Source organism: Hyperolius riggenbachi, chromosome 6 (genome assembly GCF_040937935.1).
Source record: "Hyperolius riggenbachi isolate aHypRig1 chromosome 6, aHypRig1.pri, whole genome shotgun sequence".
Lineage (NCBI taxonomy): Eukaryota > Metazoa > Chordata > Amphibia > Anura > Hyperoliidae > Hyperolius > Hyperolius riggenbachi.
In genome coordinates, this window is record NC_090651.1 from 299,613,484 (window position 1) to 299,625,615 (window position 12,132).

At 40.5% G+C, this 12,132-nt stretch overlaps 1 protein-coding gene across 1 annotated transcript in view; it reads left to right on the top strand.

Moving 5' to 3' along the window:
- Nucleotides 1–12,132, top strand: part of LOC137522175 (otogelin-like) — a 245,595-nt gene that overhangs the window by 150,729 nt on the left and 82,734 nt on the right. Inside the window, exon 75 of the mRNA XM_068242207.1 lies at nucleotides 11,390–11,485. Coding sequence (XP_068098308.1) covers nucleotides 11,390–11,485 — 96 coding nt within the window. The remainder of the gene's footprint in view (nucleotides 1–11,389; nucleotides 11,486–12,132) is intronic.

Consider the following 12,132-nt stretch of genomic DNA (forward strand, 5'->3'; position numbering starts at 1 on the left):
TATTTTTACAGTTTTTCTTCCTATGCTTGTTTTTTTTTTTTTTTTTTTTTTTTTTTTATCATCAATGTTATGTTCAGTCTGCTGTTCTTTTTTCATTTCATAACCTCAGTAAAACTTATCTATCAAACCTAAACTGAGGGCGTTTTAAACATTTTCCCGCTCTCTCTCACCTTTCAGCAACCCTGGCCATGTCTTGCTATGATCTAGGTAGAGGTAGCAAGGTTTTACTACCTAATTGCAAATAACTGTTAATAAAACCAAGACAGATGTGCTGGATCACTCATGTTCTACCAGGGCCGGATTTTCCATAAGGCTATGAAGGCACGTGCCTGGTGATGGAGATGTGGCTTACCCCCCCCCCCCCCAAGTGCCTCCCTCCCTTCTTCCCTATACAGTGTCCAAAGCAGAACGTAAATGACAGGTTATTCACCTGACTCTCTGCGTTCCATGAGATCTCCCTTCCCTCCAGCTGGGGGCATCTCTAGCTGCCAAATACTTGGTGGTACCTCTAGCTGCTTAATATACTAGATACTTCTTACCTAATACTAAGAGGCACCTGTAGCTATCTACCCCAGGCAGGGGAAGTAGGAGAAGGTGAAAGCTGGGCCAGTCAGCACACTTGCAGTGCGGTTTGGTGGGGGAGGGGTTTGTGGAGGGCAAAAATTGTGGTATTGCCCCTTTAAAAAAAAATTCAAGGCTATGAGAACAGCACAGCTGTCAGCACCACTAGGGGCAGCACATGATCGCTAACCTCGAGGAAGGAAAAAAGAACATAAAAAACCCTAATTTTGCATTATCTCTGCATGGAATTTTAGAAAATCGCAAAAGAGAATATATTTTACAGACCAGACATAATAAATATTCTATGCCTCGTGTGACTCCACTGAGTTTCAATGTCCAACTTTCAGTTTCATGATTATTATTACTATAATTGATTTATTCAACGTGTACAGCGTAGGCAAGGGTCACACTTGCCTGTTTTTGTTCATGTTTTCTGCACAGGAAAACAAATTTAAACTGAGAACCAATCTTAATCAATGGAATAATTCACACTTAAATGTTTTTCGCATGCATAAAAATAAACAGACAACAGTGCAGTTTTCTCAGCTTCTATGAAAAACCGCAGACGTTTTTCCACATACAAACACACAAGGGGGTTGAGTCACTAAACTCATAGCCCTGCCTAACTACTTATGCTAAAAAAATTGCCTTGATACATAAACCTTTTAATAGCCCCTTTTTTGCTCAGTTTACTATTATTATGCTTTCTAACAGCTGTGGCAACAATGCTTTGTTTGGTGGATGTGTGTATTCACTTTCAAATGTTTTACTTTTGTGCTTAGGTCTTTTTCACATTGAGATTGCAAAAAACAATCGGGTAGTGAGGGTGATTTTGTGGTGTGAAATTTTTGGTGATTTTTTTTTTAGTGATTACGTTTTGCAATTCCTGTTTGAGGAATGAGAATTGCAATGTGATTGCGGCTGAAATGCAGTGTGCTTTCAATTTATACAAATCACAAACACTGCATTGCACACACAGCACTTTGCTGGTCTCCAGTGATCAGCAAAGAGCTGAAATGCTGCGGAAAAGCATAGGGCCTTTGGGCCCTTCCACGCCAATTCTGATGTGTTGCGTCGCAATGAAAGAATCACTGCATTGTAGCCCAATGCAATGATATTCCTATGGGACATGCCGCATCGAGTGCAGTGTGGTGGGTTCTGATTCAGAAACGCACGCATATATAGTCTTTTCACTAACTGTCCCTCTGAGGTATGCACAGTCTAATCCCTACCATACCCCTGTCCTTCGTAGCCTAGGGACTTTTTTTTGGTGGGCGGGGGAGCAGCGGGATCAAAGGAATTGGCTATTGCTTAGGTGAGTTGATCCGCCAGGTGGATCGGTACGGGTTGGCGGTTGGGGGATGTCGTACACACATCTGAATATTGGCTGAAATGGTCGTTACAGGTTGCTTCAGCTTTAATCAAGTGTGCGCCTGAGGTTTAAAGAAAACTGCTAATCATGGCACAGGACAACATTCACAAATATAATTTAGCCAAGGCAATAACTGATTCACATCAATTTTTGCTGGAGTTAACAGGGACACTTGAGAGTCGGTGAATGTTATAAAAAAAGTGAGTTTGCTTAAAGGGAACCTAAACTGAGACGGATATGGATTTTTCCTTTTAAAATAATACCAGTTGCTTGACTCTCCTGCTGATCCTGTGTCTCTAATGCTTTTAGTCGCAGCCCCTCAACAAGCATGCAGATGAGGTGCTCTGACTAAAGTCAGACTGGATTAGCTGCATCATTATTCAGGTGTGTTATTCAGCCACTACTACAGCCAAAGAGATCAGCAGGACTGCCAGGCAACTGGTATTATTTAAAAGGAAACATCCATATCCCTCTCAATTAAGGTTCCCTTTAAAGAGGAACTGTAACGACAAAACGTCCCCTGGGGGGTACTCACCTCGGGTGGGGGAAGCCTCCGGATCCTAATGAGGCTTCCCACGCCGTCCTCCATCCCTCAGGGGTCTCGCTGCAGCCCTCCGTGCAGCGGTGACGTCAATATTTACCTTCCCGGCTCCTGCGCAGGCGCTCTGACGGCTGTCGGCTCCGAAGTAGGCGGAAATACCCGATCGCCGCCGGGTCTGCTCTACTGCGCAGGCGCAAGTTTCCGGCGCCTGCGCAGTATAGCGGACCCGACGGAGATCGGGTATTTCCGTCTATTTCCGTGCCGAAAGCAGCCACAGCGCCCCGCTGGAGCCAGGAAAGGTAAATATTGAAGCTACAGTCTGGTCTGTCGCCGGCTGTTCGGAGGGCTGCAGCGAGACCCCCGTGGGACAGAGGACGGCGTGGGAAGCCTCATTAGGATCCGGAGGCTTCCCCCACCCGAGGTGGGTACCCCCCAATGGAGGTTTTTGATGTTACAGAGTCTCTTTAAGCAATAAGTAAACAGTCTCACAATAATCTTGCATAGTTGAGACCAAAAAGCATGTCAATTATAATCATAGCAAGTAAATTATACTGTATATCACTGCTTTTTTGAATTTTTATGAAAAAAAAAACCTCTTGTTTTTTTTTTCACAGCCTACGCAAGGGGTAAGTACCTATTTGCTTCTAATTTGCTTCTAATTTTAAATACTAAAGATGGACAATAAGCTGCCCCATTTCATGGGTCCATTTCAAAGCTGCACAACTTTACCTAAAATTCGCCTAACATGCATTTTATTAAACACCCTTGTTAAGTAAGACAAAATTTGTACAAATCAATGAGGGCCCGTTTCCTGCATGCAGATTCGCATAGACAATACAAGTGAATGGGACTGTTTACACTTGTCAGGATTTCTGAGCATTTTTCTGTGCAGAAAAAATCTGCACGGCAGAGCCATCATAATTCGCATACCGCGTACCCCTATGCGATTCGCATACATTGTATTGAACAGGAAATTCGCATGCAGTTTTGGTATGCGAATTTTCATATGAATTTGCATAGAAACAATGGAAAAGCACACAGGTACTGCCATGGTGAAATTCGCATACATAGTCCTCTATGCGAAATTGTATGCGAATTCGCATAAAAATTTGCACACAACCGCATGCAAAATTCGCATCCGCATGCACATTTTTTCCGCAGCGATTCCCACCGCACAAGTGGAAACGGGCGCTCAGATATTTGCAGGTAACAGCTAGGGATCAGCAAAATTGGCCAAACCATTTTTGCCAATTTTTTCATGAACTTTTTGTAAATTTTTTACCATTTTGTGAATTTGCAGGGAAGTCTATGGGGACGATTTTCACGCCCATAGTACCACTATCGCAAAAAAAACTGTAAAATTAAAAATACACGAAAACACATAAATAAAAAGTACATTTCTCCCAGAGTACAATGTGCTATAAATGACTTTTCTCCTATTTTACCATCACTTACAGTAGGCAGCAGAAATCTGACAAAACAGACAGGTTTTGGGCTAGCCTATTTTTTCATGGGGGGGGTTCTCAAGGTTTTTTTTATTTTGAAAAGCACTTAGTGAATGGCAGTTGCTCAGTCCAACAGCCAGAATAATGAGCAAACAGGTGGGGTGGGTGACCTGCATCTTTATAAAGATTATTTCCAGGGAGTGCTTTTGTAAAGAATATTTATTTATTTATTGTATTTATAAAGCGCCAACATATTACGCAGCGCTGGACATTAGTTTAGGTTACAGACAATATTTAGGAGTGACAAACAGCAATATGACAATACAGGAATACAAGAAAAAATAGATCACGCAGCACAGTATGAGTACAAGGTAATGCTTAGTCAGTCACTGGATGGGAGCATGGAAATTAGGCAAGTTAGGTTCACTCAAATGCATAGCATGGGTTCACAGTAATGGAGGTGCATGATCAGGTAGGACACAAAAGGAGGAGGACCCTGCCCAAAGGCTTACAATCTAGAGGAAGAGGTAGGGACACGAAAGGTAGGGGACCGGAGTTCAGCTGTGGGTTTAGAGCACTTGTGAGGGGGGTAGGCCAGAGTGAAAATGTGAGTTTTGAGGGCCTTCTTGAAGATGTCGCCCTAATGGGTGGAGGTAGGGAGTTCCATAGTGTTGGAGCAGCTCTTGAGAAGTCCTGGAGGCGTGCATGGGACTGGGTGATGCGGGGGGAATAAATGAAATACTGAGGATCCCCCATGAAAAGATGTACTAGCCAAAAACCTGTTTGTTCTGTCAGATTTCTACTAACTACTGTAAGGGACAGCAACATAGGAAAAAAGTAATGTATAGCTCATTTTACTCTGGCAGACACATACTCATTTGTATGTGTTTACATGTACTTTAAATTTCACATTTTTTTTTTTTTGCGCGATAGCGATCCTTTAATTGCAAAGCCCTCATACATGATTTTGACACCGAATTGTATGTTCATCAAGGCTAACTCAAGGGACATGTCAACAAAATCATTATTCAAATAGACCTTATAGTTTTTGAGCAAGTCAATTTTAAAATTTAAAGGGGAAAATATATTTAAAAACCAGTGCAATGTCATTTTGAAGCAGATTTTGGCTCATTGTAAAAGAGGAACTATAGTGAAAATAACATAATGAATTAAATGGCTTATTATTATTTTTTTTGTAATATTCACTTATAAATGATTTAATCAGTGTTTGCCAATTGTATAATCTTCCCTCTCCTTGATTTACATACTGAAATGTATCACTTTAAATTTTAAAATTGATTTTTTTAAAATACTATGTCTTTTTGAAAAAAAGTTTTTTTTGAATGTGTTCCTTTTGTTGGCCTCGATATACATACAAAACTTGTTGATATCACGTATGGGGCTTTGCAATCAACTGTGAAAATTGGCCCCATAGACTTCAATTCGAATTAAGGGAACTTTGACTGTAAGTTCGCAAAATTCTTGCTAAGCAAAAATTATCCATATTCCCTCCCAAATCAAGTTCAGCAATTTTTCTGCTCATCCCCAGTCACAGCTTCAATTGGTAACCTCCCCAAAAAAGAAAAAAAATCTGTTATTATGTCTTGCATTTATCCAACTTATTATTGGGGTTATTCAAAAAATAAAGTACATGTAAATAAGTGATTCATGTTAGTCCTTGTCACAGAAGGGGACCAAAACATTATTATTATTGATTTATAAAGCGCCAACATATTCCGTGGTGCTGTACAAAGTAAGAAACAAACATGGGGTAAATACAGACAATGGTGTACACTAATATACAAGATACATAATTAGTGACTAAATACAAAAAAAAAAAAGATACAGCATACAGAATACAAAATACAGAAGTGGTAATGACTGTGATAAAAGTAACATGATGAATGAAATGTATGATGATTTCCAAGACAAAAGGGGGAGAGAGCCCTGCCCTTGCGAGCTTACAATCTAAAGGGAATAGGGGAACCAAGAGGAGGGGTAGTATACGATAAAATATATAAAGGCAGTGTGTTTTAGGATACCTAGTAGGAGTACAATTTGGTCTTAGGACAAAGGGAAGTGGCTTAAGGTAGCGCATATGCTTGTTGGAACAAATGAGTTTTTAGAGAGCGTTTAAAAGTAACAAAGGTTGGCGAGTGACGGATGTGTTGTGGGAGGGCATTCCAGAGGAGGGGTGAAGCGTGTGCAAAATCTTGTAAGCGTGAATGTGAGGAGGTGATTCTAGAGGAGGACAACAGAAGATCGTGTGCAGATCTGAGATTGTGATTGGGTTTGTATCTGGACATTAGTGAGGATATGTATCTTAAAAATTGTGGTCAGTGTAGCATCTCTGTAGAGGAGCAAAGTCAGATGGTTATATTCCTGCAGGCTCAGATGGTGTTTGTAAGTTTTGCAACCCACCCTTGTGAGTATAATATTTACTGTATACACGTGTGCTTACATCACATTGTCTAATGATACTGCTCCATTGGGCTCCTGGTCTCTCTCATTCACAGAGACTTGAATTTTACGGGTAACTATAAAGGATCAAAACTTTTTCTCTGCTCTACTACAAACTGCACATGCTGGGTAGTACCTTAACTGAGTCTAGCATCTGAAGACAGGATTGTTTATGTACATTCACATTTCTTCCTCTGTCCTCTAGACTTAGTAGGCATGCAGCTTTATGTAGAGATTTCCATAAGTCTTAAAACATGCTTTACCAATACCTGACCAAGGAGGTCTCTCCTATCCTTTAAAGTCTATCCCTGACCCCAACTTCAATGAATGATCATTGCTTGTTCACTAACAAAAGAAAAAAGACGTATTTATGTTTCTGTGGATCTTTTATTTAAATAGCAATGTGTCGAATCCAAGTGCCCCCCAACTATTGACTGTAGAAAGGGAGAAACTCTGCTGGTAAAACAGAACCCAGATGACCGTTGCTGTCCAATTCACACTTGTGGTAAGTTATAATCGTTAAAGTGGACACACCCTTATGTTATTCTGAACATGATTTTGTAAGGCACAGTCAAGGTGGGGGTCAGCCATATTTGCTCAGGAAGCAAAGATTTGACATCATAGTTTTGTCTTAATGCTTGTCTTATCTCAGGTGAGGATCCTGTTAACATTTTATCAAGACAGTTCATTCTCTATGTGTCTGTGAAGGCAAATTGTAAAGAATACTAGTGATGAGCTTGAGTTATGCATAATCATAATTTTGTTTCTCAATTTGCAATTGTGATGCAAAATCACGATTCCAAATTTTGTAAAAGTAAACAAGAACCATAATTTTGCATTTTCTCATGATTTTCCCATAATTTTGTGCCAAATTTGGCAGTTAATAACAAAGCCCCCACATGCTATCATTACCAAAATTGTAAAGACCACACATGAAAGGATTGGCTTTTGGGGGCATGCTGATGAAAAATCTCTTTATTATTCCTAAAAATCAATAAAATACTATATCAAAAAATATACAAACATAGAAATACCCCCCATAAGCCTAAAATTCTTAAAGGAATACTGTAGGGGGGTCGAGGGAAAATGAGTTGAACTTACCCGGGGCTTCTAATGGTCCCCCGCAGACATCCTGTGCCGGTGCAGCCACTCACTGATGCTCCGGCCCCGCCTCCAGTTCACTTCTGGAATTTCAGACTTTAAAGTCTGAAAACCACTGTGCCTGCGTTGCCATGCCCTCGCTCCCGCTGATTTCACCAGGAGCGTACTGCGCAGGCACAGACCATACAGGGCCTGTACAGTACGCTCCTGGTGACATCAGCGGGAGCGAGGACACCGCAACGGAGGTGCAGTGGTTTTCAGACTTTTAAGTCTGAAATTCCAGAAGTGAACAGGAGGTGGGGCCGGAGCATCGGTGAGTGGCTGCGCCGGCACAGGATGTCTGCGTGGGACCATTAGAAGCCCCGGGTAAGTTCAACTCCTTTTCCCCCGACCCCCCCTACAGTATTCCTTTAAATAGGCTCCAATCACTGCTTGCTCAGGTGCACCTAGTGAGGCTGCAGTCCTCACTGGAAACCACAGTTCTACTGTACTACAGCCCTACTGGGAACTACCGGACATCCAATGTGAGGTAATAGTGGATATTAATCCATCCAATCAAAATGACTCATGAAAGGGAAAACAATATCGTTCATACAGTTCATTACCAAAATTGCATCGTATGCTAGGGGGACTAGTGGAAACAAGCCAAAACTAGAATTTTTGAGAAAATCAATTTAAAAATACAGAGGAAAAATGCTTCTTAAACTGTCATTTTTTTAGTTTAAAACCCAATTTTCTTCTACTTCTTCCCACTATTCCCCTTAACATACAGAGCCATTTTGGTGACAATAGCCTGTATGAGGGTTTGCTATTAACTGTCAGCACGAAATTACATGAAAATGAAGTAAAATTACAAATGGATTACACAAAACCAATTGAATTCCCAAATCGTAATTATGTATGGCCGTAATTGTGAAAATTCATGCAAAATGTATACGTAAGTAACAAAATGGCTGCCTACATCTCAAATATTATATCTATAAATATCCAATGCCCTTTTAAACAAGGCCCCTTTACTTGATATAAAATGTGTAACGCCATCATATTTGTGTGTTCTGCACTATGGTAAAGAGAACCAACATTGTAAAATATAAAACATTAAATGTAAACATTTTTAGTTATGCAAAAATCGACAGGTGCCCCTGCTCACCCATAAATCATTATTCCTCTTAAACTCCACCCCTCCTAGAAAAATCTTTTTTTCGCCCAAAGTGTGAAGCTCTGCGGCCACCTCCACCTGTATGGCTGTGGCCTGACCCCATCTCAGTATGCAGCTATTAGACTGTGGCTGCTTAGCTGGGGTGGCAACAGAGCTTCAAAAAAACCCTTTGGACAAAAACTTCCACAACGGTTTTGCAGAAGGGGGAGGGGAGAAAGTTTCAGAATAATAATGATATATAATTTTCAGTTAAACAGTGCTGAAAAGTTGATTTAATTAGCAGATTTAAAAAATGTGCAGAGGCAAGACAGCTGTTATGGGTGTTCATTGCTGCCTCTGCAGAGAGAAGGAGAAGAGCAGAAGACTGCCCACAAAAAGCAGACAGCATGACTCATCAGAAGGGAGGGTATAAGAAAGGAATTAACAGATAGTGTGGGCAAATTTGCATATCCGACCAGTCTTTGGTCCAATTTCACCAGCCTTTATCTGGCTGGTTGAAGAAAAGGAAAAATGTTATAGGGTAAAGAAACAGCACCAATACTTAAAAATAAAATCTTCTTTTTCAGGATATAGTTATGGACAGGTATGGAATTCACCACAGCATGAGTTCGCCAGTGGCGAACTTCAATTCCATAATGCTCAGCAAGACCTCTGACCTGAAGTGTGCTGGCCATTGGCGTTCAGTGTGCCCTGATTCAAATGAGGGTTTGTAAAAGCAGTCATCAGGGTAACTCCATCCTTATTGGGCAGTTGACTCCTGGTCAGAAGTCATGCTGTGCATTATGGACAAACCCACGGCTTTGTGAATCGAGCCAAGTGTGTGAGAAATGGTATTTAAACTTGTTTGTGCTGACTATAATCTATGTGTGTATGTACAGTGCCAAACATATTAATAACCAAGCTGTTTCACTTGTTTTATTTTGCTGCCTGAAAGAGTTAATTTCCAGGCATGGAAGTGACAGCTTCTGTCTTGTCTGTAGCTTGTCGGGAATATAGTAAACATCACTGATAAGTAAATTACAGACATAAAAGTTTTCCTGGCACAATACAAATCCTGAGGGCAGGGAGAGATAAAATACATAAACTATTGACCTTTTTTTTTTAAACTCTAGGACACTTAATAGGCTGCCACTGATTAGAGACCGTAAAACATTGAACCTACTTTGTAAATGTTGAAATATAAAAACCCTGGGATACTCAAAAAAGTCATTTTTGGGAGTAGGAGGATACATTTAATTGTTTATCTCATCAGTTTATTTTCCCCTCGGGTTCACTTTAAGGCAAATGTAAATCAGTTAGAATAAAATGCAATGACACTCTCTGTTTATGTCTGCAGAACCAGCACCGGGACCCACTCCTCCGCCACCCACACCACCACCTGTAAGTATTTTCCATAGGTTTTTCTTGAAAACAACATTCATATTTTCTGTTTTACCTATTTTTGACTTCCTAATCCCTGTCATCTAACTGCAGGAGTGCAATACTGATAATTGCTATGTACCTGAATGCAGCAGAAAGGGCTCCAAACGAACAGTTATTGGCATGATAGACGCATGTTGTTCTCAATACAAATGTGGTGAGTATAATTTTTTCCCCACATACCATCAGAGTCCTGAGAAGGGTTGTTTGTTTATTTATGCAGCATTTAGGTTGCCCATGGCCAGCCCAGGCACTAACATATTGCTTATTCTGCCTTTGAAATGCTAGAAGATGCAGGAATACTAGATTGCTACAATACCATGTTAATGCGATTCTATGATAGTCACAAAGTATGATTAAACTAGTGCAGGAACTTTGTCATGTCAAAGTGGTCAACATGACCTAAATGCAGATGATATAGCAAGAAAAGAGCTGGGAGCAGGACTGTGATGCACAGGATCCTAGGTACAGCTTAACTAGGAGGAGAAGGCTTTTCACAAGTCTCTTATCATAGCCTGTGTGAGGAAAATGCCTTGTCTATCAGGTCCTTGCTGCAAAAGTAGGTGTTAAGGCCAGTACTGTACCATGTAGATAGGTTTCACTTCATTGTCACTATTCACAGAGGGATGATTTACTGTTTGTTTCTGCCCTGCCCACACACACTGCCTTCTCACAGATCATATGAGAACAGCTGATTGATTTATCAAATACAGAGAAAGAATCTAAAGAGAAGGACCCTTACTTTATTCCTGTACTTGGATGCTTACACCCACCATGAGTTCTTTCTGGCTGTAATCTCTGTTTACTTTAAAACTGCATGAAGCAGGTAGTGAGACACAAGGCTGCAGCTGATGAGTTATTTACTCACTATTTGATGCTATATCTCTGCTTTCTGCCATTCTGAAGACATTTTGGTGACAGGCATATAGCCAGCGAGGACTGTTTCTGTATGCTGGATGTGCTGGACAGTCCCCCCTAGCAATGCCCACAGTGATGTTCTCTGTAAATGTCATATTTTCTTCACATAAAAAATGAAAAGATGAAAAAACCCTTTGTTTTGCTATTTGCTAGTAATTACTGGAAATATATGTGGCATTTTTAATTTTAGTTAACTTTGATAGTTGCCCTTTAAATAATGTGGGTTTATTGGTAAGGGATGCTGCTTCAATACAGGTCAGCATGTTTGTGACTTCTGAGATAATGACAGGATAGCAGCAGCTGATGTCCCAAGAGAGAGTGCAGAGTGGTTCTAAAAACTCTATAAAATGCTACGTTATGTATTTGTGGATGTTTACATGACTAATAAATAAATAATCTACATTTCATTACAGAGTGCAGTTCCTGCACAGCCATGCCAGACTGTAATGGATACGAACCAATCATGTACTTTGATGCTGAAAATGAATGTTGCCCAACATATGAATGCCGTAAGTAACTATTTTGAATGTTTTGATTAAACAGAAACGTAACCAAGATTTGATCTTCATAAGGATATCTCAGCAACCGGTAGATAAAAGATGACTATTCTCTAAAGTAAATAACTAAAATAAAAAAAAAAAGATTGTTTGGTATGAGGTATTAAAGCCATACTTTATCCTTCCAGATTGGTCATTGTCAATGACAGAAGTAAAGTGTAGACTTGTTCTGTATGATTAATGTCCCAAACATGAGGATCAGGTAAAAATGGTGCAGAACCAGTGCCACTAAAAATGGCACCGCCATAGGAGGTAATAGTAAAGGCCGCAATTAGCTGCAATGAATGGTAATTGTGGGGCCTTAATTACCGCTTATTGCTGCTAATCGCGGCTTTTACTATTGCAGTGGGGTAGTTTAGGGAGTTAAGGGCACAGGGGGTGGGTTGGTTAAGGGTTAAGGTTAGGCATGAAGTAGTTAAGTTTAGGCATATGACGAGTTAAGATTGGGCGCCAGGGAAGTTGGTTAAAAATGGGCATGGGGGGTTTAAAGAGAACCTGAACTGAAAATAAAAAGTCAAAATAACCATACACAGGTCATACTTACCTCCAGTGTAGTCTACTCCTCAATCTCTTTCTCCTCTCCTGCGTCCCATTTGTCC